This window comes from Trichechus manatus, unplaced genomic scaffold (assembly GCF_000243295.1).
Source record: "Trichechus manatus latirostris isolate Lorelei unplaced genomic scaffold, TriManLat1.0 scaffold00147, whole genome shotgun sequence".
Lineage (NCBI taxonomy): Eukaryota > Metazoa > Chordata > Mammalia > Sirenia > Trichechidae > Trichechus > Trichechus manatus.
The window spans coordinates 3,137,502-3,164,736 of record NW_004444083.1 but is presented as its reverse complement, the minus strand read 5'-3'; the positions used below and the strand labels follow the sequence as shown (position 1 = coordinate 3,164,736).

Below are 27,235 nucleotides of genomic sequence, written 5' to 3'. Positions count from 1 at the left end.
TTTTTATGTTGGTTTTGGTTTGTGTGAGTGGAGTGAGTGTCCTAATTTATTTGAGAATATTCTTATTGGGTGTCAGGTCAGCCTAGCAGCTTTCAGTCCTTGTTTAATGCTTATTCCATATCTCTGACCAGCAGCGAACACCACTCATTTACAACCGTATTGTTCTCTTTTGACAGTTTAGTAAAGAAAGCCTAACAAAATCTTCAAAGTTTCATTTAAAAAAAGGTCCAGTAATGTCTGTCTCCTGTCTGAACAGCTCTTTCTCTATACCTGTCACTCACAGCTCCCTTGCCTTGCTGGGTGTGACTTGGTTCTCTCTGTAGATGGGAGATTCTTGTAGGGGGCGAGGCAACACCCAACATTCATATGAAAATCACTCCGTTGGGTACTTAAACTATTATTCTGTAATGAATCCATTGAATAGCAATGCCTTTAGTAGTCTTAAGGCAACTATTTCTGAAGAATCTCATTGTGTGCTTAATTTTTTTTAGAGCCCTGCCCCCCACCTTTACGTGGAAAAGGCGTGGTTGCATTTTTCTATAATATGCTTATTAGCCGTGGAAGGACCTGATACTCTGAGTCTGGGAATTAAATCAACTTTTCTGTCTTTGAAGTTGGAAAGAGTAAATCTTTCAGTTTTTAGGGTTTGACTACTTTAAATGATAAACTTCTGATGTCCAGACCTGCATGTGTCCATAGAAAGCCCAAGCCAGAGACTGGCCCTGGAAACTTAAGAAGTGAGCACTCCTTTAAGGTGGATCCCGGAAGAATGGGAGAAACCAGAGCTCTCTTTGCTTTACACTGTTACTCTCCCGGTGGTTGTCAATTAGAATTTTCATTAGGAAAACACAGGAAACCATTAGAACAAAGCCTGCTTTTAGTGTAGTACTATACTGGCTGCCCTAGGGAAGGAAAAAATATCCACCGAAACACGTGTGTTATGGACGTCTGTGTTTTATGAAAGCCATGGAATTAGTGATTTCTCCCAGTTACAGATTAATAGCAGCCATTAGGCATTGTGATGGGGTGTGGACTTGACAGACTCAGCTGTCAGCCTCATTTGCGTGCTGCTTATACTTTTCACAGTACGTGTGTGTGCCTTATTGCAGTGATTGCTTTGGGTCATGTCCTTATTTTCATTTCCTTGGGACCCTGGTAAGGGATTGTGTTTGAAGAGATATTGCTTCTGAGATGGCACAGAAGGGCAGGCCTGCCATAGGCCCCAGGAAGGAGGTGGGCTAGCTACTTCTGGAGAAGCTGCCACCTTCAGGGAGTGGGCACTGGCCCCTTCCCACTTCCCACCTCAACCAATATTCTGTTGGTAGAAGGAAGGGGTCCAGTTTTTACTTTCTAGCCCAAATTATGAATCTCTGCAATTTCTCACATGAGCCTTAGACTATCTAGTCAGAAAACTGAAGCTCCGAAAAATTAACGTTACCCAGAGTTACCAAGCTGGAGGGCACTTGGTCAAGTGTAAGACTCAGGAAGTCATCTGATCTCTCTGAGACTCATTTTCCTCATCTGCTCAAATGGGAATATTACCCTTCCTGTTTCATAAGTCAGTTTTAAGACATCAAAGAAGTAATTCATATGAAAGTATAAATGATAGAAGTAGTTAACCCTTGTATTTATTATGAAATAAATCACTGGAAGTATGCAGTGTCCACGGAAAGGAATCCCACCTGATTTTCTTATCTTCCTAAAATTGATAACATAAATCAGGTAATCATTTAATCTTGTTTGTTAAAATTCTGTACCGCCCTTGCTCTTGCAGACTGTTCCACCCTGAACAACCAAAAAAGAAAAAAACCAAACCCACTGCTGCCAAGTCGATTCCAATTCATAGTGACCCCATAGGACAGGGTAGAACTGCCCCAAAGTGTTTCCACCTGCTGGATTCAAACTGCTGACCTTTTGGTTAGCAGCTGTAGCTCTTAACCACTACACCACCAGGGTATCCTGAACAACAGCAGTCTAAGAATGCCATGAGCCACTCTTAGTAATTAGGCAGGCCCTGACTACATTTGGGCCCCGGGAGATTCTTCAGTATAATATGGTAGTTTTGAAGACATTAACCCCTTGGTTTTGGATACTGTTTCACTACTAATGTTTGACAAGAATAATTACTTTTATCCTATTAAAATTCCTTGGGTAGTTTGACGAGATGGTAGAAAAATAGATTTTTTTTATTCATTCCACTTTTTTTATTATACACATTTTCAAACGTAACAAAAAAGTTGGAAGGAAAGTTGCTGAACTTTTTGAAAGTAAGTTGGCAAACATCAAGATGATTCACCCCTAAAAACTTGAGCATGCATCTCTTAAAAATGAAGGTCATTGGAGTCAAGGAGGTTAAGGAGTTGTGAGGTTAAGGTGTTGGATGGATTCTCCGCATGGATGGTAAAATCAGCCAGCATGAGCGTAGGAGTTAGGGTGGGGTGTGTAAACAAACAAGCAGGTGACGAAGTTGTAAATTTAGTGAGACCCAAATTGGCCTGATGGATGACAACACAAGGAGGAGTTTTGCTTTTCTCAGGGTTAGGTCAGTGTCTGTAGCAGCTCAGTGAGAGGGCTGCTACCTGCATTCAGGTCTTTCAAGGATAAGTAATGTTATTTTTCAACAAGTTATACCAGTTCATTGTGTCATTTTTACCAATTGTGGCACAAATATGCCTATATCGGGTGCCATAATTTTTATAAAAATACTTTTTAGTAGGTATAACATGATGTTGCCAAGTTATGTTGTATGTATATACATACATATGTATATGTGTATCTAAGTATGTATATACACACACTCATTCATTCATTCACTATCCAGGATGAACATTTTCTGAAGCACGTTTGTTCTCTGTTTAAATCACGTGGTTACACCTTTTGTCTTTGTATCTACTGAAACTGTTGCCTTTTTCTAATGTGCTTGAATGAAAATTGTATATAAAACTGATATTCACTTTGGTTTATTTCATGAAAGCATGTTTTCCCAGTCTGTTCAAGAGTTCAGTTTTAATCAACTTTCCAGGACTGACCTGAGTAGGTTTGTGAAGTAGGGGAAATTCTTCTGCGTTGCTCAGATGTCCACTGTACATTTCCTCCATCCCCTCTTCAGAGGTTCCCATAAAGGACAGTAGAGTTAGATGAGTCATAAAAAGAGTTGGTTAATTTTTCCTGTCTCTCAGGAGTATTACACTTGAGAAAAACCTCAAGGTAAGATCAATACTTAACCCAATGCAGTGATTCCCTTGAATTTAGATTTTATGAGACAAGAATGAGAAATTTTGGGATTGGGACTTTCCCTTGGCTAGAATTGGAATTATTTGAGGGAAAGGGTGTGTATAAATCACCTCTGTGGCTCTGGGGTCCAGCACAGTGAACTCAAAAACAAACATTCAACCAATCAAACAAACAAAAAATCAAGTGTGTAGAATGAAAGGAGACCCAGCCTATCCTGAACAGCTGGACAAAGTGGTGTGGCCCATTCCCTGAACGCCGTAGGAAGAGCTTAGAACTGAGTAGAAGGTGCGTTAAGAACCGAGAAGACAGTTTAGTTTGACTACTGAATTATCTTCTGTTTTTTTTTCTATGAGATTTAATATAATAATTTCTTGTTAAAATTGGTTAAATTTACAAATAATTAAACTGAAGAGAAAGCAATAGTTTAAAGATAACCTTATTTCCCTGCTTCTAATTGAAAAGAACAACACATTCATTGTAGAAAAGTTGACAATACATAAATGTTTGATGAGGAAAACAAATTGCTCATAGTCTCCTACCGAGAGGAAACTAGTGTTAGCATTATAGTCTCATGCATCCCTACCCATGTACACAATTGTGTCTTCTCCTTTTTTCCATTGAACATATGATAAGCACAGTTCTTCAAAAGCCTCATTTTTAATGGTTGTGTGATTCCTGTTGTGGTTCCTTAATGTATTTTATAATTCATTATTTTTACATTGGATAGTTAAACTACCTAATCATTCAGATTCCCCGTGAGGATATATTTTAGACCATTATTTGCAAACCTTGGAACCCAAGCCTGAATATGCCCTTCAAATAGATTCTTAGAAGTAGAATCATGGGTTAAGAGTGAGCTTTTTTTCATGGTTCTTTGTAAATATTATCAACTTCCTTTCTGTGAGTTTATTTTTACCTAGAGTCCCCCAGCAGCCTACTTCCCCACTTCCTGGTGAGCTTGAATGTGCTTTTATTTTTCTGGAAATTTGATAAATAACAAATATTATTCCCTTGTTATTTATAATTCTTTCATTAGTGAGATGGGGCACTTTTTCATCTGCTGATTAGTTAGTTATATTAGTTATATTCCTTGGTCTGTGGTTTATTGGTTCGTGCCCTCTACGTGTTTTCAAGAAGCTGTACTTGTTCAGTATTAAAGACTGGTGATATTAAGTACCAAGTGGTTCTTCTTCTTAGATTGTATATACTAAGAGAAGAAGAACTTAACTACACTGTACCATTTTCAGTTCTATAAAGAATAACAGACAATGCTTTTTTGTTGATTTTAATAGATAAAGGTTTATTCTAAACTATAGCTAAGTACAGAATGTCCTTTACATTGACAATAAAGAAATGATATAATAGATTTTTTTGGGGGGGAAAATAAAGGAAGATACAGATTTTATTATTATTATTTTAAAAATAAACTTTATTTGTTAGAATGGCTTTAGATTTACAGAAAAATTGCAAAGATAGTATAGAGGGTTCCCATATAACCTGCACCCAACTTCCTATGTTATTAACATCTTACATTAGTAACATTAGTTACTAATTTGTTACAATTCATGAACCAATACTGAGATATTATCATTAATTGAAGTTTATACTTTATTTAGATTTCCTTAGTTTTTACCTAATGTCCTTTTTTCTGTTCCAAGATCCCACCCAGGACACCATGTCACATTTAGTTGTCTTGTCTCCTTAGGCTCCTCTTGGCTGTGACGTTGGTTTTATTTATTTTTAACACAGAGTTATAAAGTATCATTCCCGAGTGCCTATGTGTGTGATCCTTAGCTACCTCCCATTTGCCCTTGTGGGCCTTCAGAAGCAGTGTTCAGTTAGCCACATAGCACAGTTTCTGAGCAAGTTTTAATCTTGGTGCATAGACACATTTTATCTTCTGTGTTTGGACAGTCCTGCTGCGGTTCCATTTAAAAATGTACACGTCACACTCAGAGGTGGAATTAAACCACAAGGACATGAGCAATTTCCATACCAAGCAGAGCATGCCACCATGGAGGGCGCCTGCCGGCTATAAATTTGTCAGGCCTTGTTTCGGGCCTACTTTACCCTGTTGGCTGGCTCAGAATAACAGAGACGAGCAGTAGATAGAAACGAGCAAGCAGCTGTTTTTCCAGTTGAACACAGAGTGGTCTGGAATAAGGTTCACTACCCAGGTTGAAACTAATTGGCCGTCATGCTGTGATGTAATTGTGGGTGTGTGGATGATAACACCTACCTAATCTGTACTTAACTAACTAGGCTCGTTAATGATCAATTCTGGTGACTTGGTGACAGGTGCAAGACTTGGGTTTACCTTACTGGATGTCTCAGATAAATGATGACAAGAGGTTATTTTAAAAAAGATTAAATAAAAACATTTGAAGAAAAATCACATGTCCTGGGTTAGAAGGTGGTATCAGTAAGTGCATCTAATTAAATTGAAGAGCCCAGTGTAATGTATTTTACAGGCAAGGGGTGTTTTTTAATATGAAAAGGTAATTACCAAATATACCAATTATTTTGACTTGATTTGTTTTTCTTATTAATATTTTTTCATTAAAAAAATAATGACGCTTGTGAAGCACATTTATTTCCCTTTGGAGTATTTAGAATATGCACTTTGGCCTATTTGAAATTTTTTTTTAGGAGATGCTATTGGAGAGAAATGTTATACAATCACACATTCACTCTCAGCTAATAAGAAGATAAATCACATCTCTCTGGAGATTTCTGATGTATTAAGTCTTTCCATTTCGGTATAAGGAGGACTGTTTTTAGATAGAGAGCTCTTTATATTTGCTAATTTCCCTTCCTCTTCTGGAGTATTAAGTGATTTTTAGTTAAAAGTCAGGGGAGTTAAATAGACAAGAGGACTGTTTTCCATTTACATTCAGGTTTGGTTCAAATTATGCAAAATGAAGACGGTCTGTGCTATGCATTGAAATCATTAGTACATCAATTATTCTGTGATAACCACCTGAGAACTGGCTGCAGACTGAATGAACATTCCTTCCATTTAAAGTTGGCTTCTCGTTAGCTTATCTGAGAGATAAAATAATAGGATTCTAATTTATCTGTCTTTAAATGGACATTGTTCCCCTCTGAATTCAAGAGGAAAGCACTTTAATTTTCTAGTTATTTATAACTCACAGGTCAAGTAAACAACAAGATTTTTCTAGCAATATGTTAAACTTCTATTATTTACATTGTCATAATTCCTTGATCCTAAGCTACACTTTTTTTCCCGCATCTTTTTAGGACAAAATAGGCCACAACATGATCAAGGTAACATCAAAATTCAGTAGGGAAAATAAGGATTATTTAGCAAATGGTACTTGTTTTAAGTATTTGGAGGAAGCTAAAGTTAGAGCTTTACTTCAGTATATCCCAAAACAGGTTTCTGATGAATTAAGTTTAGAAGATTTAAAAAACAAAATTTGAAAAATGTCTAAGAACGTATGAGGGAAAATTTTCAGTTCTTGGGTTATAAAGACATTTTTAAACATAAAAACAATAAACATAATATCAAGTCAAGGCAGAAGCAATAAATTTTTATCCCCAGGCCCAAATACATTATAAATCAAGATGAAACGCATAAAATTAGAAATAAATTAGGAAAAGGATCACATCCCTTGTAGTGAACAATACAAAGTGCAAGAAAAATACTGACAGACGAATTGGCAAATTGGCAAAGGATATCAATAGATGATTTATAGGGAAAAAAATCAATGCCTGATAAATGTATAACGTAAAAATTCATTGTTAATCAAATAAAGGGAAAATAAAACAAAAAGCGATTTTTCTCATTAAATTAGTAAGATTAAGAAATTATCACTGCCCTTGAGAGTTTGATGAAATGGAAATTTACGTAAACTTCTGATGGGGCTGTACATTGGTACAAACTTTCTGGAAAGTTAATTTGATAATATGAATCAAGAGCTGTAAAAAGTTTACACCCTTTGATTCACTAATTAACTTTTTAGGAATCTGTCCAAATTATAAATAACCAGAAGTACAGAAAAAGATTGATAGGAACATATTTATTGTCATGAAGTTAGAAAATTGGAGACCACTTAAATATTCAATTGTAGGTAAATGATTAAATAAATTATGACGTGATAGACTATTATGCAGCTGTTAAAATTAGATTTTCAGTCATGGAAGCTCCATAGACACATCCAGACCCCATTAGGGACCAGATTACTGGGCTGAGGGTTGTAGGGACCATGGTCTCCGGGAACATCTAGCTCAATTGGCATAACATAGTTTATAAAGAAAATGTTCTACGTTCTACTTTGGTGAGTAGCATCTAGGGTCTTAAAAGCTTGTGAGCAGCCATTAAGATATACTGGTCTTACCCCATGTAGAGCAAGGGAGAAAGAAGAAAACCAAAGACACAAGGAAAAGATTAGTCCAGAGGTCTAATAGACCACAAGTACCGCAGCTTCCACCTGACTCAGTCCAGCACAACTAGATGGTGCCTGGCTACCACCACTGACTGCTCTGACAAGGATCACAATAGAGGATCCCAGAGAGAGATGGAGAAAAATGTGGATCAAAATTCTAACCTACCAAAAAAAAAAGGCCCGACTTACTGTTCTGACAGAGACTGGAAACCCCAAGAGTATGGCCCCTGTACACCCTTATAGCTCAGTAATGAAGTCACTCCTGAGTTTCACCCTTTAGCCAAAGATTAGACAGGTCCATAAAACAAAACAAGACTAAATGGGCACACCATCTGTCTTAGGCTGGGTTCTCTAGAGAAGCCAAACCAGTAAAGTGTATAAATATATATATAGAGAGAGAGATTTATATCAAGGAAACAGCTCACGTGATTCTGGAGGCTGGAACGTCCCAAGTCCGTGAATCAGAGTAGAGGCCTCTCCCAAGTCACGCAGCCGCAGAAGGTGGCAAGCCCAAGATCGGCAAGTTAGAGAGCAGGGCTCCCACTCACAAGTTGTGCAGATCGACGAATCCCAAGTTTGGCAGATAAGCTGACAGTGCAAATCCCAAGAACCAGAGATGAGACGACAGGAGGCAGCCGCAGGATACAGAGAGCAAAAAGCCAGAACATCTGCTTATATTCAGATGCGGACCACACCCCCAAGGAGACTCCCTTTCGTCTGTTTGGCTACTCATAGTATATTCGATCATGGGAGTGATTACATTAAAACACGGAGAATCATGACCCAGCCAAGTTGACACACAATCTTAACCATCACACCATCCCAGGGGCAAGGACAAGAAGGCAGGAGGGAACAGGAAGCTGGTAATGAGAAACCTAAGATCAAGAAGGGGAGAGTGTTGACATGTCCTGGGTTGGCAACCAGTGTCACAAAACAATATGTATATTAATTGTTTAATGAGAAACTAGTTTGCTCTGTAAACCTTCATCTAAAGTACAACAAAAAAAAATTACATAATTAAAAATAAAATAAAAAATTTTATTTTCAAAGATTATTTTAATAAAATTGAAAATACTCATGATAAGAATGAAAAGTAGAATACAAAGTGGTATATATAGTATGATTTCAATTGTTTTTCAAAGTAAAAAATAGTTACAGAAAAAAGGCTAGAGAGAATTCCATCAAAATGTTAATAGTGGTGAACTTAAGGTTGTGGGATTATTGGTATTTATTATTATTATTTTTTAAACTTCTACGTGTAAAATATACTATTTCATATTCCCACCATGAGGGTCCTGATTTCTCCACAGTCTTACCACCATCTTTTGTTTTCCATTTTCTTGATCTTTGCCATTCTAATGATGAGGTGAGGTGGTGCCTCATTTGGTTTTGATTTGCATCTCCCTAATGGCTCAGGGAGCGCTGGTGGCTCAGTGGTTAAGTGCTGGGCTGCTAACCAAAAGGTCAGCTGTTCAGATCCACCAGCTGCTTCTTGGAAACACTATGGGGCAGTACTACTCTGTCATATAGGGTCACTATGAGTCAGAATCGACTTGACGGCAGTGAGTTTGGTTTGATTTTACTGACTAAAGGAGCCCTGGTAGTACAGTGGTTAAGAGCTTGGCTGCTAACCAAAAGATTGGCAGTTTTAATCCACCAATCTGTGCCTTGGAAGCCCTGTGGGGCAGTTCTCTGTCTTGTAGGGTCATTGTGAATTGGAATCCACTCGACGGCAATGTTTTTTTCAGGTTAATGGCTAAGGAGCCCTGGAGTCACAGTGGTTAGGGTCTCAGCTGCTAGCCAAAAGGTTGGCAGTTCAAACCCACCAGCCGCTCCAAGGGAAAAAGATATGTCAGTCTGCTTCCATAGACATTACAGCCTTGGAAACCCTATGGGGCAGTTCTGCTCTGTCCTAAAGGGTCACTATGACTCAGAATTAACTTGATGGCAGTTGGTTTGGGTTAATGGCTAGTGAAGGAGCCCTGGTGGTAAAATCGTTAAGTGCTCAGCTGCTAACTGAAAGGTTGGAGGTTTGAACTCACCCAGTGGCACCATAGGAGGAAAGGCCTGTTAATCTGCTCCGATGCAGATTACAGCCTAGGAGACCCTATGGGGTAGTTCTACTCTCTCATATAAGGTCACTATGAGTCAGAATCGACTTGACGGCAACGGGTTTGGCTTTTTGGTTTATGGATTGAATTGTATCCTCCCAAAATGTGTGTCAACTTGGCTAGGTCATGATTCCTAATATTGTGTGGTTGTCTTCCATTTTGTGATCTGATGTGATTATCCTATGTGTTGTAAATCCTAACCTCTGTGATGTTAATGAGGCAGGATTAGAGGCAGTTATGTTAATGAGGCAGGATACAATCTATAGGATTTAGTTGTATTTTGAGTCAGTCTCTTTAGAGATATAAAAGACAGAAGTGAGCAGAGAGGAGAGGGACCTCTTACCACCAAGGAAGAAGAGCCAGGAGCAGAGCATGTCCTTTGGACTCAGGGTCTCTGTGCTGAGAAGCAACTAGACCAAGGGGAAGATTGATCACAAGGACCTTCCCTCAGAGCTGGCAGAAGGAGAAAGCCTCCCCTGGAGCTAGCACCCTGAATTTGGACTTCTAGCCTCCTAAACTGTGAGAGAATAAATATCTGTTGGTTAAAGCCATCCACGTATAGTATTTTTGTTATAACAGCACTAGATAACTTAGTGCTGTTATAACAAAAACCCTAATCTTTTTAAAAGAAGCATCACTAAGATTTTGTGATCCAAGTCATATTTAATACATAATATTTAAAGAGTCTTTGCATTTCTCTAATGTATTTTAACTGCTGTGTCACTCTTGCATCTGAAATTATAGATTTTATTCCTTGTTCTCACCTAGAGGACACTTAGTTATAGTGTCAGTAATAGTTTGTGGAGGCTTGTGATCCTGTGACTTTTGAGGAGGGAATTTCCCATTGTAACTGACATTTGCAGATTTTGATGAACCAGTTAATTTGATTTGGGGGGTAATGCAACTTCACTGCATGATATATACCAAATAATTTGAACTCTGGACAGAGGACCACATTTCTTCCCTTCTTAAACAGTGTTCTGAAGTGTGATGCACCAGTGGGTAAAAATATCCAAGAATTTGCTAATGAAAGACAGTGTGTACAGAATCTGCTTTTCTAGCACATATTTTTATAGATGTTGAAAGTGCTATTGTCAAATAGTATTTTAAAAACTGCCAGGTGTGTGTGTGTTTTTCAAATGAGTTTTAAATCAGTACTATGCAGGTGGCAGAAAAATGACTTCATAAACTTCAGTGCTCTTTTCTACTGAATATACAAGTGGAGGCTATAAATTAAAAATGAACACTATCTGATCCATCTTTTTACTAATAACCAGTGTTGTGTTGATGGAAATTTTGCTGTTACTGATGTTGTGGCATTTTTTTTTTTTGGCATTCTACCATTAGCGAATTGCCTTAAAGTCATTTAAACGTAGATACTACATGTGTAAGGAACCCTGGTGTTACAGTAGTTAAGCACTCAGCTGTTAACCAAAAGGTCAGTTGTTCGAACCTACCAACTGCTTCCAGGAGGAAGATGTGGCAGTTGGCTTCCGTAAAGATTACAGCCTCAGAAACCCTATGGGCAGTTCTTCTCTGTCCTTTAGGGTCACTATGAGCTGGAATCAACTTGACAGCAATGGGCTTTGGTTTGACTCCATGTGTGGTAATAGTGAACTAGGATTCTAACAGCTAGCCTTATTTAGTTCATCTAACTTAATGTGTGGATCATAACAAATTACGGAGAACATTGTGAGGAATGGGAATTCCAGAAGACTTAATTGTGCTCATGAGAAACCTGTACACAGATCAAGAGGCAGTTGTTAGAACAGAACAAGAGGATACTGCATGGTTTACAGTCAGGAACGGTGTGTGTCAGGGTTGTATCCTTTCACCATACCTATTCAATGTGTATGCTGAGCAAATAATCTGAGAAGCTGGACTATGCTCTGAAGAGCGCAACATCAGGATTGGAGGAAGACCCATTAAAAACCTGCATTATGCAGATGACACAACCTTGCTTGCTCAGAGTGAAGAGGACGTGAAGCACTTATTGATGAAGATCTAAGACTGCAACCTTCAGTATGGATTACACCTCAGCATAAAGAAAACAAAAATCCTCACGACTGGACCAATAAGCAAGATCATGATAAACGGAGAAAAGATTGAAGTTTTCAAGAATTTCATTTTACTTGGATCCACAGTCAACACCCATGGAAGCAGCAGTCAAGAAGTCAGACGATGCATTGCATTGGGCAAATCTGCTGCAAAAGACTTCTTTAAAGTGTTGAAAAGCAAAGATGTCGCCTTGAAGACTAAGCATGGTGTTTTCAGTCTCCTCATGCATGCAAAAACTGGATGATGAATAAGAAAGACTGAAGAAGAATTGACGGCTTTGAATTGTGGTGTTGACAAAGAATATTGAATATACCATGGTCTGCCAAAAGAACGAACAAATCTGTCTTGGAAGAAGTACAACGAGAATGCTCCTTAGAAACAAGGATGGCGAGACTACGTCTCACATACTTTGGACGTGTTATCAGGAGGGATCAGTCCCTGGAGAAGCACATCATTCTTGGTAAAGTAGAGGTCAGTGAAAAAGAGGAAGACCCTCAATAAGATGAATTGACAACAGTGGCTGCAACAATGAGCTCAGGCTTAACAACGACTGTGAGCATGGCACAGGACCGGGCAGTGTTTCGTTCTGTTGCACGTGGGGTCACTGTGAGTTGGAACTAACTGGATGGCACCCAGCAACAACAACAACTAATGCCAGACTCATGGTGGCCTCCTTCCCTTCTCTTGCCTCCTGGGCTCTGCTGAGTCATGGGTGAGGACAGAGTAGACGTGGAAGAGATTCACTTCCAGTAAGTGTTAGCTTCTTCAGACCTTGCTCGTCCAAGCTAGTTAGTTGGCTGGCAGCATCTGTGGAATATTAAAAGTTTCCTCCCTAACCCAAGAGTCTTATTGGGAGTGAAAAATTAAGGATCACGGATTATGAGTCTTAGCCACATTTCTCATTGACTCATTACGTGTGAGGGTAAATCTCAGAATCTTTCTCCTGATCTTCCTGTCCCCAATTTCTTTTTTTCCTTAAGAAACAATAAAGGAAAACTTGTTTATGTGATAGGGCTAAATGGAACACACAGTACTGTGTGTGTTTCTTATTCCTGCAACAGATTGTGGTCTTTCTGAAGACAGAAGAATTTCCTCCTTCAACATCCTAATTATTAGTATTGTTTGGTATTGCTTTCCTCCATCAAGTATTTTACATGAATACTAATGATTTTAGTCATGTTCAAGAGTTATCACATCTCCAACAGTCACTGAGTTAGAAAGAAGTTGTAATGTGCGTTTGCTGGGTTGTGGGAAATGACTGAAGTCTCAGCCACAGAGATTGGACGGCTGAGGTTAGACAGACACAGAGAGGGTGAAGACACCTGACTCGGAACATTATGTTGAAAGCTTTTTGCATTGCAACAGTAATTTTAAAGATTTTCCCTGAGAAACTGTAAAAGTTCATTTAAAATTCATAAATTCCACTCCAGTGCCTTTCTGAGTATACTGCATATGATTGCTATCAAGCATCTTGAGCATGCTGATTATATACTGTCTAACACATGCTGTTTGTAACCGTATTTCAAATGCTGCAGAATGGACTTGCTCTGCTTATTGTATCTGAAAGGGCTCATTAGAGTTGTTGTCACCCATCTGGGTGGAGGAGGGCTGCCCAGTTAATGAGAACGATGTTCTTCATGTGCTCTGTGTCATTCTAAGACCCTTCCTCAGAGGTTGTCATCTTCAGTGATGGTTCAAGGTCCCCTTTTGATCTGAATTCCATGGATTTTTTGCATGTTAATTTCATTTCAGTTTTCTTAACGTTCCACTAAGAATCAACAGTGAAACAGAGAGGGTGGAGAAAGGGTGGCAAAAGGTCTTAGAAGATAGTAAAAGAGATTCAGACCACCTGGTGAAACAAATCTTGTAGATGTTAGAATTGGATAGGGCGGGTATTTTTTTTAAGCATTTTGTCGAGGAATGCAAATTAGAATTCAGAAGTAGATTATTTCAGTTTTTGGAAGTGTTTTATAGGCCAAAGCATGATACACTATACTAGTAGACTTATGGCTTCTGTTCATCCTTTTGGAGTCTTGTTCTCATCTTCCTCATTGTGGACTATGAATCCTAATCACACTTTCCCAGATGCACAGAGGCTGAGCAAAGGCAGGCAGAAGGTGTATCTATCAGGGAGGAGCTACTGGGGACTGATTTCATTGCTGAATTCTTCTTCTTTCAACGCATGTTTATTGAGTGCCACTCCCACTTCCTCCTAGCTCTCTGCTTCATAGCCCTTTGACCGTGATTCAGTTACTTCTCTAAGTCTCGGTTTCCTCATCTGTAAAGTGGGACCAATAGTAGTACTCAGCCTCATGGGCTTTGTTGGGAAGATTAAAAGGATAGCACCCAGAAAGTCCTGAAATCAGTGCCTGACACACTGGAAGGCTGTGGCCACGTCAGCACCCCTGAGTTGTCTTCTGTGGGTTTGAGAATGGCTCATAAAAACTCAAGCCAGTCAGAGTTTACCAGAATTTTACAGAACTGCATAATTCATGTATTTTGCTAAAAAGTGTTTGCTGACAACTTAATGGATAAAGTATCTCTGGATTTCAAAGGACTCTGTAATAGAATAAATGAATAGTTACAAATAGTGTTTCTCGGTTTACAAAAAAGTGAGATGTTTGGATTTTGACTCAGCAAGCATTTTGTTCCGTGCCTACAAAATGTCAGGCATTGTGTGGGACACTTTCACATGAATCTTCTCATTTCATTCTTGCAATATGTAATTTGATCATCTCCCACACACGAGGACTGGAGCTGTTTCTAATACAAGGGTGTAGATTCTGGGAATTAGCTCAGTAATTTAAATTGTGGGTTAACGTTCTCGTTCCATGTGGTGACAGAGTTGACCACCGACGGCTCCTGTCTTACATCAGTCTAAGGCTAGCAACCCCAGAGAAAATAGAGCCAGTATCTCCTAGCATTCATGTAAGTACCCTACCTGTCAGAATTCTTGTTGCAAACAATCGACATCAACTCTGGCAAACTTAACCACAAAAGGACTTATTGGGATGTTATCAGATAGCTTCTAGGATTGTTGGAATACTGAAGAACTGGGCTGAGAAAACCAGTAAGAACTGACTGGACACTTGCAGCTATTGCCACTGCTGTCAGTAGCCACTGGCCACACCTCATCGTTGGACTGTCATCGCCAGATTCCCCACTCATTCAAGATTTACCTAATTGGCCAAGTGTAGGTCGATGCCTGTGCCTTAGCTACCAGGAAGAGATCTGAGGGATGCCACCTTTTGGCCTCCACTGGAGGGGAGACTGTGTTTCTTTAACTGTGACGGTGTTCTGAGACAAGCTCATACAGGTCTCATGACTTCAATTCCGTTCCCTTTGTCCACAGATGGTCAGCCTAGCTGGGTTGCATTGCATAAACAAATTCAGCTCTGATGGGCAGTTTTTAGAGCTTTGTAGCCAGTGGTTCTGTGTTCTTGTTGAACCTTAATGGTGTTTTACAGATGTACCAGTAAAGCTGCTACACAGGCTGTATGTGATGTCAATAATACGCCCAGATCTCTGGTTCATATAGTAAGTGGGCCATTTCTATTTTTCTTAGGCAGAATTTTCATTCAGGCTAGATTTCACCATCAGAAAGAGAATTTATGTTTTCTGAAATTACAGACTAACTTTATGATCCAGTTTGATTTCCCAGTCTCTGTGTTAGATCTAAGTAGAATTCAGGGATTACCTGAACCCTTTACTCATGTCATCTTTGGCCATGTTTATATGATTTTCTGGTAGGTACCCACAGTTATCCAGTTTTTATAAGACCAAAGAACTTGGCAATCTTTTGAAGTAAGTTCATACACTTCTTTGCGTGAGTTTGCATAGCTTTACTTACCCCGTTACATCATTATAATAGAATATGTTAACTAAGACCAAATTACCCAGAAGGGAAACAGATGTCACTTTTTTGGGGTGATTTGAGAGGCACAGAATCTTGCTTACTTCCCAAATGTTTTTCTTATTGGCCAAATATGGTAGCTGAGATCTTACCATTAGAATTAGAACTTTGGGTTAAGATTAGCCATCCTCATCCCTGGCTACACATTAGAATCTGAGTAAATAAGAACAATAAAAATTTAAAAAAATAAACAAAACAATGTCAAGGCTTCACCCAAAAAAAATTTTATAGAATTTCTGGGTTGTTGGTTGCCGTCAAGTGATTCCAGCTCACCGAGAACTGTTTTCAAAGCTGTAACTTTTGGAAGCAGATCTCCAGACCTTTCTTTTCTGAGGCGCCTCTGGGTGGGTTCCAGCTGCCACCCTTTCGGCTAGTAGTTAAGGGCTTTACTGTTTGCACTACCCAGGGACTCAGAACTTCTGGGAGTTGGGTCCGAAGTGTTGTAACTTTTTAAGGGATCCTAGTGTGCATCCACGTTGAAAACCAGTGGGTCAAGACTACAACCTGGGAAGGGCAACTCATTCATTTCATGAGATGGTGCGTACAAGGAAAGCATAGAAGTCATTTCCACTTCCCAGTTCATTCTCGATTGGAGATGATGGAAAAGCGGACTGCCTCAGAATTTGAGGGCTTGTTGCATTGTACGTACTGGCCAGTTACACCACCCATGAGAAGCTTTGGCATGCCTGCCACACCCTCAGACTATTTCCGAGGACTTTCTTACACAAAGCTATCTTGGAACCTTTGATTCCATTTTCCTGCCACTGCTGCCCGAACCAACAGTGAATGCATGACCAGGGGCCATCTCACACACAGGCCTGGTGTGAGCCTTCTGCCCCATGGGGGAGTGGGGATTAGTGGACCCCATTGAGAACACTCCTCTCTGGGCATTTTCAACTTGAAATACCAAAAGACAGATGGTGGAGTGACCCCAAAGTTGAGTGACATGCATAGAAAAGGCATAAGCAGAAGCTAGAGGCAGAGAGAAGTTAGTGGGCTGGGCTGGAGAAGTTAAGGACACAGCAACTGAGTTACAGGGGAGCTGGAACAGGGAGGGGATGATAAGGCCATTGCACACTTGGGCTGTGTCACCCAGAATAAAGAAGACTATCTCTTTATGAGACCTGGCTGTGTTGCATTTGAAAGTGTTCCTGCCCTTTTTTCTTCCTCCTGTATCCCTATGATGAACTTCCAAGGGTCACCTAAAGCCAGTCTCTTCTCGCAGCCTGTGACACAGCCTAACTACCATCCGAACCCACACCCAAACCCATTGCTGTCGAGTTGATTCTGACTCATAACAACCCCATGGGACAGAGTCGAACTGCCCCATAGGGTTTCCAAGGCTGTAATCTTTATGGGATCTTTCTTCCGCAGAGCAGCCGGTGGGTTTGAACTGCCGACCTTTTGGTTAGCTGCCGAATGCTGAACCACTGCACCACAAGGGCTCCCTCTAACTACCACCGGGCCCTGGAATTTCCAGTGAAGGTAGTCCTTCTGAAAATACCTCTAAAAGGCTGAGCTCACAAGGAACGTCTGTTTGCTTCCTAACGGTAGCACATATTGATATCGGGCTGTAAACAATCCAGCTTCTTTTTCATTTTATATTTACTTTTTGGAGGTGATGTGCAAATTATCATTCATGTGACACCCAGAAATATTTTTGTCTGTAGTAAGAGCAGATGATGGGGTGTTTTTCACATGCCAAGTTGTATTTACTTCACCACAGTGCGATGTGGAAATGATCACGGACTCTTTCAAATCTTCTCACTCCCCATGTGCATTTCAGTTGTGGTGGGAAGTTTTCTTGCCTGTCAGTTCAATATGTTATAGCTTTACTTGGAATCCTTGGAATCTGCACTTAGTGTAGTCACATGAGAGGTGCTTTGAAAAGAAATATTTTTGAGGTGTAGTGATTAAAGGTCACCAATTCAACAGACATTTAATGAGCATCTGCAGTGTTCTAAGCCAGTGATTTTCCACTGGGGTGGGTGGCTTGGTCCCCAGGGGGGATTTGGGGAATTTGCAGGGTTGTTTTTAGGTATCATAATGATTAGCAGGGGTGCTACTGGCATTTGGTGAGCAGGGGCCAGAGATACTAGTTGTCCTGCAGTATATGGGACAGTCCTCCACAGGAATGGTCCTGCATGCCCCGCCCCCCAACTTTTGAAAGCACATTCGTGTATGTGAAGAACCTGTTTATGATTATCAGGGCCTAAAACCTAATCCTGTTTCTCATATAAACACAAGGATTTTTTTTTTTTTTTTGCATGTATTTAATATACAATGACTTTTCCAGGAAAATTGTAAATTGAATTTAAATGTAAATTGAGGGAAAATTGTACTTTGCTTTACTTGGAATCAAGAGTTATTTACCATCACATAAAATCATGTCACCAATGGAATCCTGCTGGGTGACATTTAGGGAACCATCTTGATGCCAGGCTGAGGGCATGGAAAGGAGGGGTGAGGGATTGCTAGGCCTCATCTATTATCTGGGAAGCTGTTTCGTAAAAGAGGCTTCTCCTACCTTTGCACTACCCTTATTTTTGTCCAGATCGTGTTTGGGCCTCAAGTAGATGTCAGTGGTCAGCGCCCAGCCCTGTCTGTGGTTGGTGCCATGGATAGTCCAGGGTGCATTACCAGTACAGCTGCCTTTGGTGGGCATAGTAGTGGAAGGTAACTCTTATTTACTTCTGAGTCCAAAGGTGGGGGTGGGCACTTGGGGAAAAGAGAGGGAGCATGTAGACCAAGTCCTTCCCAAATTGCCATTGCCAGAATTGCATGCTGGTGTGGCGGTTGAAGAAGGCATTAAGGCCAGAAAACAGGCAATTTAAGAACAGAGTTTAGCTTGGGAAGAAGCAGTGCTATATCAAGATCTCTCCTAGTTGTGTTAATCTGGCCACATTTTATTGCTAAAACACTGATCTGGGTGGATTTATGAAGCTTCTCAAATCATGAGGCTCAGGTCAGCTCAGACCCTACCTGGTATTAACTGCTTTTACAGGAGGAATTTATGAGAAGTACGGTAGACCATGCCTAGCTGACTGTCCCTGTCTCTCACCTTACCCTGCTCTCTTACCTTGTTCAGCACTGTGTCTCTCTCAAGCCACCTTCTTAATGAGGTCATTTGCTGTACATGCACCATGAGATTATGTCTTAGAGTAATACATTTTCTGCTTTCTGAGCTATGCCTCCGAGGGCAGCCTCTTCAGCTGTGGAAAGAATTTCCCTTTTAACCAACGAGGGCCTTTACAGCTTGTCACAGCTTTCAGTCATAGCTCTAGTGTTTGATTCTTTAACGGGGCACATGACGGCAGGAACATTTCACATTCCCACTTAGCTCAGCCTTACAAACATCCCTTTAAGGGAGTGAGGACCGATTTATGCTGGGTTGATAGGAAAGAACACTGTGTGTTGGTGTTAATGATACCTGCGTGTAGTTTGCATAACTGAAGTCCACAATAATATCTTAATCGTAGTATTTGGGAGGCGTGAAACCCCTTTTTAAGTAAACAGTTTGGTCTTTGGTCCTGGGCCCTGAGATCCTGACCACACCTGACGCCAGTTAAGTGGGGGCTGCCCACGCCAAGAGGGACCACCTGGGCGTCCACAGTGACGAAGCCTCCAGAGGCTTCTGATTACTCATGATGTCATCTATCATGGCCACGTGATGAGGCCAGTAAAAGGCCCTGGAAGACCAGGCTCACTGGAGCTTCCTGGGAGGAGGGAGGGCATCTGCTGTCAGAAGGTGACTGTGTCCCCTGAGGGCATGGAAACTGCTTCAGGAGCCCTCCCAGACCTTGCTGTTTGTGTATCTTCTAGATTAAAAACAGCCCCTTTTCCCTGCACTTTGTGAGTTGTTTCAACAAATTATCTAAGACCCTGCCCCTGGATGAATGGGAATGAGAGAGAAATGGCTGCACTGGCAGTGAGGTCTGAAATGACCAGCGAAGGGAAGCTGAGATGTCCCTGAGCTGGTTTGATATCACAGTATTGCTCCAAAGTTACCTTTCTACCATCAGTATTCGTTATAAGTAACGAGTTGCAATGTTGACTTGTGACTTTTCCTTTTAGTCTTTTTCATTAAGCGTGTATTGAGCTCCCATTCTTGTGTCAGGCACTACACAAGTGCTCCACGTCTGGGAGTCAACAGAATAACAGCAACAAAAAAATGGCTGAGGGTTTTTTCAGAATTTATAGAAGGATATGGAGGAGCCCTGGTGGTGCAGTGGTTAAGTGCTTGGCTGCTAACTGAAAGGTTGGCAGTTTAAACCCACCAGCCACTCTGCAGGAGAAAGATGTGACAGCCTGCTTCCATAAAGATTATAGCCTTGGAAACCCTGTGGAGCAGTTTTACTCTGTCCTAGAGGTTTGCTATGAGTCAGAATCAACTCGATGGCAACATATTTGGGTTTTCTAAGGTTTTATAGAAGGATGTGAGACCTCAGATGGAAAAAGGCACAGCAAATCTTGAACAGGGTAAATAAAACAAATGCACAGTTGGAATAATGTGGTGTAATGACAGTACACCCGAAACCCAGAGAAAATTCTTAAAAGCTGAGAAAAAAGACAGATCACCTACTAAAGGAATGGCTGTCCGATTGGCAGTAGAGTTCTCATTAGCAGTCAAGATTTTGTACCTATCATCAAAATGAGTTGCTGAAGACCTTTTGGACATACAAAGACTTGAAGCTTTTAACCCTCAGACTTTAACTGAAAGAATTAGTAGAAGATGGATTTTAGCAAGAGGGCAGCTGAAACTAGAAGTGGCTTATGTCATAACAGATGCGATGGCAGAACAAAGAAATTGGAAAATATATTACTAAACTTAAATAATTTGAGTAAATGGCTGCCTCTGTGTTATAATTTGAACAGTACCAGTGCTTTTCCGTTGTCTTGGTGCTGATGTCTGAAGTTCTTCAGTTTATGATGAATTATTTTCACCTAAGGCAAGGTTTTTGGTTTTTTTTTTTTTTTTTTAGATTTTATTGTGTTTTAAGGTGAAAGTTTACAGCGCAAATTAGTTTTTCATTCAAAAATTTATACACAAGAACTGTTTCATAGGGTTTCCAAGGAGAGGCTGGTAGATTCCAACTGCCGACCTTTTGGTTAGCAGCCAAGCTCTTAACCACTGTGCCACCAGGGCTCCAAAATTTTTTTTTTTTAATTTAATACCCACTTTGTGCCATGAGTGGGTATTAAATTGTAAAATTTGTTCATGGAAAGAAACGGAAATGGAGTAGCAGAAAGAGGCCATGACAGGGTCTCTAGTCTGGGCTTCTCCAGTGGAAGAGAGACCTGGACTGAACTCGGTAGAGTTCTGTTTTGTCATCTGCAAAGTCAGGGCACTGGATGCGATAACCACAGTCTTGAGCTTCTAAATTTCCAAATTCTTGGGTGTTGAATGAGGTATCCAAGAGATAGAGTAAGAAATGCATTTTGACTTGTTATTTTTATATTTTCACTTAAGTATAATAGATTTTAAGGAATTTTGTAGACAAATTATATAATGGCTACTGCAAGGAAGACAGATAAAGGAGCAACTATTAGGAAAAAAAGAATCCTCCAGAAGAAAACTAAATTTAAATCAACAATTTATATTGGACTTTACTCAGGCAACAAAAGTTAAATTTAAGAAAAATAAATGCATTATTTCAATCAATAAATGCATTATTTCAAAGTGTTAAAAAAATTTATACACAAATTTTGTGACATTGGTTGCAGTCCCCTGCAATGTGTCAGCACTCTCCTCCTTTCCACAGTGGGTTCCCCGTGTCCATTTGTCCAGTTTCTCTGCCCCTTCCTGCCTTCTCGTCTTCGATTTGGGCAGATGTTGCCCATTTGGTCTCGTATACTTGATTGAACTAAGAAGCACGTTCCTGATGTGTGTTAGTTTGTTTTGTAGGCCTGTCTAATCTTTGACTGAAAGGTGGGCTTCGGGAGTGGCTTCGGTTCTGAGTTAGCAAGGTGTCCGGAGGCCATGGTCTCGGGGTTCCTCAAGTCTCTGTCAGACCAGTAAATCTAGTCTTTTTTTTGTGGATTAGAATTTTGTTCTACATTTTCCTCCTGCTCTGTCCGGGACCCTCTATTATGATCCCTGTGGTGGTTTAGACAAGGGTTTTTAACGAGAGGTTGATAGATGGAGTTTAAGCCATCTATGAGCTGCCTGAAATCATAGGTGATGTTTTTTGTGTATGTGCACTTCCTCTGTGGAGAGGACACATGGCTTTCATCAGATATTTAAAGGGGGATGGGACAAGAATTAAGTTTAAGAACTACTGGATTAAGGTACTGTTCCCTATTAAAATGAAATTACATTGATGCGTTCTTGCCTTGAAGTTGAGGTGTCGTGATCTGAATTTGAATGTTGGATCTGTCAGTTACCTCGTGGATGTCTTGTGACTTTGGATAAAATATTTTTCTTCTCATCGTATCTGTCTGCAACAGTCTAGGACTGTGCAGTGTACAGCCCATGTGGCCATACACTGTGGTGGTGTACCTGGCCCCTACGATTGTAGCTCGGTGGCACAGTCAGTGTTTGATTATCCCTGTTGTTAATGGTTGTTGCAGAGAAAGTCATTACGGAGCTATCAAAGGAAACAAAGCCCCTAAGTTACCAATTTTAGGGTGTGATAATAGATTTAGTGCTGTTGTTCTGTTAATTGAACACAGATGTCTTGTGTAATACATTGTCGAGAGTGGGAGAACGGAGCTGTGTTTAATAAACATTCTTTCTCCCAGTGAAATTTGGAATTGAAACAACTATTAACTGGTGACCATGTGTACTTGTGGTTTTATAATACAGTTATAGTGTGTTTTAGGTATGTACATTTTGCTTGTAATTTTAATTTCACTCTCCACTCACTATTCATTTGGTAATTATTTACTGTTAGCTTTAGGATGTTAGACTCCTTAGGAGGAATCCCTGGGTGATGCAAATGGTTAACTTGCTTCGCTGATAATCAGAAGGTTAAAGGTTCAAGTCTACCCAGAGGCATCTAGGAAGAAAGGCCTGTTGAGCTACTTCTGAAAAATCAGCCACTGAAAACCCTGTGGAGCGCAGTTCTACACTGACACGCATGAGATTGTCATGAGTGGGCATAGACTCCACAGCAGGTGGTCGTGATGATGGCGGTCACTGAGGAATTACTTTGAATTAGGATAGAGGGTGGTGGGTCATAACTGTTTTCCTCAGTCCCAGCCTGAGACCTAGTGAGGTCAAGAGGAAGTCCTTCTGAGGGACAGGGTTTTCCCTGCATGGTTGTCTGGGTGTCGGCTTCCATATACAGCTAAGAACCAGAGGCAAGAGTGCACCTTCGAGTGAGGCTGCTGGGAGGCCATGGCTTACTCTGAGACCACAAAGTTAAAAATGCCTGTTATCATGTATAATTATGGTTGTAATAACCCAATCTGTTTCTAAAGCTGTTAGATTTGAGGGTAGAGCCAAGCCATAGATCAGAGCACTCAGTGTCTCCATCCCCAAAGCCCAGGGTTCCTGTATGGCTCTGAAGCACCTGCCAGGATCAGGGATAAAGTGCCCTGTCTTTGTTTCCTCGTGCTGCTCAAATAGAAATAGTGGGAGTGGGGGGCTTTAACAAATAGATTTGTTTTATCACGGTTTAGGAGGCTAGAAGTCCAAATTCAGGGCACTGGCTCCAGGGGAAGACTTTCCCTCTGTTGGCTCTTGGGGAAGATCCTCGTCTCTTTTCTTCTGTTCCATGGCTCCTTGGTGATCTTCCTGTGACATGGCATCTCTCTTCCCCCATCCTCTCTTGCTTAATCTCCTGTATCTCAAAGGAGATTGACTCAGGACATACCCCTACACTAATCTTGCCTCATTAACATAACAAAACCCATTCCCAAATGGAATTATGACCACAGGTATAGGGGTTAGGATTTACAACACATATTTTTGGGGGACACAGTTCAATCCATAACATGCCCTGATTCTGTAGGGCTGGAGAACCTACCCCTGCTGGGAGAAGATAGTAACAATCATCTCCCCCTCTGGGGAGATTTTATCACTAGTAACAGGGCCGGATTACCCAATAAGCAAGGTACTCATGGGTTTACTTATGTTTGTTTACTGATCTATAGTGCACAGTTTCACATGTGTTTCTCCACATCGCCATGTTAAATTGTGCACTACAGATGAGTAAGTAAACACAAGTAAACTCGTGTGTACCTTGCTTACTGGGTTAATCTGCACCTGATTAGTAATCTGTATGTATGTATTAAAATATATCTGTTGTTTATATGTAACGTTTTCAACCCCCCAAAGACACATAAAGATCAGATTTTTAAAGACACTGATAATAAAAGGCAATAATAAAACTTGAAAAATACAAAAAAGTATTTGAGTTCTGTCAGAACTGACTTGCGACGGAGTCCTTGGAATGGACCCCCATCCTAAGTCGGGGACTAGCAATATACCTCTTAAGATGAGCATCTGTTTCTTCATTGGTGGAATCCTCTCCTTTTTTGTGTAATGTTGAGAGATTATCAGTTTTGATTGAAAAATAAGAATCTCATATTTTAAAAAGAACGCCTTTATTAGACTTTAAATGAAGTAATCACTGCTAAGTTGTTGAGATGGAACTTTTGTGAAAAATGCTGAATATTGGAAAATAACGTGATACGGTCTCTGGTCTGCTAGCCTCCCTTAGGGCAATTAGATTATAACTAAACATCTGAAAACCCATTTAGCGAGATAAGAAATTCATTTAATTATATTATACTCTAAATTGTAAATGAGATTCAAGATTGTTTAATAGGTTAAAGTTTTAAATTGAAATCTTCTCCCATGTTATTTTCTATCTATGTGCTTCACCTGAATGAAGGTTGGTTTAAAAAGTTTCAAAATTGATGTTATTTTAATCTTCTCAGTTAAAGTTATTATTTAAAAAAAAAAAAAAAAACCTTGACCTTTTCGTTATAGCCTTCAAACTACTGCCTCCTTTGCCATTCCTGAAGTTAGTTGGAAGGTTTTATTTAGGCTAAAAATAAGTACATTTTTTTTTGGAAAAACTAAAGATAAAGCATAGTTCATGCTATTCTTCCCAGAAAACGGGAAACCAACTGTCTGATCCCTTATTTTTATTATTAGGTTACACATGCTGTCAGGTAGATAATATTTGATGAAAATAATACTAGCTCTCCTGAGGGAATGAGAGAGTGTGCGTGCATGCACATGTGCAGCTTGTGACTTTCAGTATGTGTGGACGCATTTAGGGGTTTGTTTGGGCAGTAGTGTGATTTAACTAGCTAACGGCGACAAGCAACAGTGGTATCCTGTCTACAGAAGACTTTCATTCATCTTTCTCCGAAGCGTAGCTCCTTCATTGCCTGTTCTTTTTCCTGAGCACCACCAAGTCTTTTTATAGCTCTGGGACCATGAAAGTAACTTGTAACCTCATGCTTGTGATGTCTCAGGGCCTCTTTCCGCTTTAAATGAAATAAAAAAACAGCTGAATTGTTGAGATGAAACTTCTGTGGAAAATGCTGAATATTGGAGAATAATCTGAGACTGATGGAATAATCACATGAAAATCTTGTTAAAATGTAGATTCTGACTCAGTATATCTGGGGTAGAGATGCAAATTGTCAGCAGGGGGTTGACCTTTCTTGTTTTAGGATAGAGGTTCAGATTAGCATTTGATGGTGGGCTGTGTGGGGATGGGTCTAACGGGTCATGAGGGTGGAGGACAGAGATGAGGAAGGCCAGCTGTGTGGGGATGGGTCTAACGGGTCATTTATCTGAGACTTGCTTTGTGCCCATGCTGTGCTTTTCCAGGGAGGGACCAATGAGGGCTAGAAGCATAGCTGTGGTGGTGAGAATGGAAAGGCTAGGACAGATATGAGAGACATTACAAAGGGGTGGGACCTGACAACTGAATGTGGGCGCAGCAATCCAGAAGAGGCTAGTTTGAAGTGCACACGGACGTATGCGTGCACATGCGTGCACCGGTTATGTGGTGGCAGACGGTTGGAGATTGAGGTCAGATGCTTAGAGAACTTTGTGTAGGACCTATCTTCACAGTGAAATTCAGAGTTGTACAGAGACTCCTCGGTAATTTTCTAAGCTTAGGCTGAGAGGGAGTTCAGCACAGTGAACTCAACAGTAGCTCTCTCGGCCGCACACCAGCCCGAAAGTACTGCAGACTCCTGGGAGTGTTAACTACTCCAGTTATTTAGAAGCCTGGGGGTGATGGAAGATATTCAGAAATGAGTATTAGCTCGGCTGCTAACCAAAAGGTCGGCAGTTTGGATCTATCAGCTACTCCTTGAAAAACCTATAGGGCGGTTCTACTGTGTCCTATAGGGTTGCTATGAGTTGAAATCAACTTGGTGGCAACAGGTTAGAGCCAATTTAATGCCCTAACTCATCTTTTGAGTTTGAAATTTACATTTTTGTTTTCTTCTGCTGAGTGTGACTGACAGAGATACATGAAGACAACTTTGTGGCCATGGGTGTGGACTTCTCAATCTGTTTGGTCAAGTGTCTCTTGCTCTCCGCTTCACTAGTCAGTCATATATAAAAAATGCAGCCGTCTACTCTGCTGTGAACACAGAGAATGTTCCTCACAATGGCTGAATAGTTCAAGATCTAGTTCTGAACAGAAAGCTGATTTCAGTTATATTTTGTGATAAGAGGCACAGAGGAAAACTGGAAGAAATAGAATGGGTTGTCTTGACAGAATGCTTCCGCTGCTCTGAAGGAGTCAGGTCAACCCACTTCTTGAGCAAGGAGAGGTGTTACTCTTGAAATACGTGGTGATTGTTATCCACTGTACTTTCTTTAAGGTAGGAGATGTTGTTCTTTGGACTGAGTTAAGTGCTGCTCAGCATAAAAGATGTGATGTGGAACAAAGCCTGCAGACTGAGACTAACTGACACGCGCTGGCTCATGCGAAGGCAGAATGTATCGCATCAGCAGCCGAGCAAACACTCAGAAAGGGTCTCCTTCCCTCCTAGGACTTCCTTCGCTGGGCATCTGGCCGGGATTCTTGTTGGACTAATGTACACTCAAGGGCCCCTGAAGAAAATAATGGAAACATGTGCAGGTACGAAACAAAACGCCCTTGGCATGATGACAAGTTGGAAGTTCATGTTAATTCTTATGTAAACAGGAGCAACCCCAAGTTTCCCTGTGGATCAGTAGGATTTCCTGATTGTGCTCCTTTTTTCTTTTTTAAACCAAGAGGTAGAACAGCTGCTGCAGTTCCTCACACTGCTCCAGAGAGCAGACTGCAGACCCAAATTTTAAATCTTAGGCTTCCTGAGGGAACAAATGGTGGTATATATTTATACCCTTAGCTTTAACGCTGTTCACAGAAAACTACGATTTCCTCAAATGCAGAGAACTAAAGTGGGCTTAAAATAATGCATTCTTCTAGAATATTCTGTGAATTAATATGCGTGCAAGGCAAAGTAAAAAACAAAACGGTGCTGAAGCACAAGGCCAGTGTTTTACAGAATTTGAATGACTACTGGCTCTTTGGCTGGGAAGG

The 27,235-nt window shown here is 40.5% G+C and overlaps 1 protein-coding gene across 2 annotated transcripts in view; it reads left to right on the top strand.

Annotated features, from left to right (window-relative positions):
- The window catches only part of RHBDD1 (rhomboid domain containing 1), a 135,796-nt gene that overhangs the window by 30,551 nt on the left and 78,010 nt on the right, over window positions 1-27,235 (top strand). For both annotated transcript variants that reach the window (XM_023740104.1, XM_023740105.1), the window contains exon 4: window positions 26,700-26,788. In XM_023740104.1, the coding sequence (XP_023595872.1) occupies window positions 26,700-26,788 (89 nt within the window). The remainder of the gene's footprint in view (window positions 1-26,699; window positions 26,789-27,235) is intronic.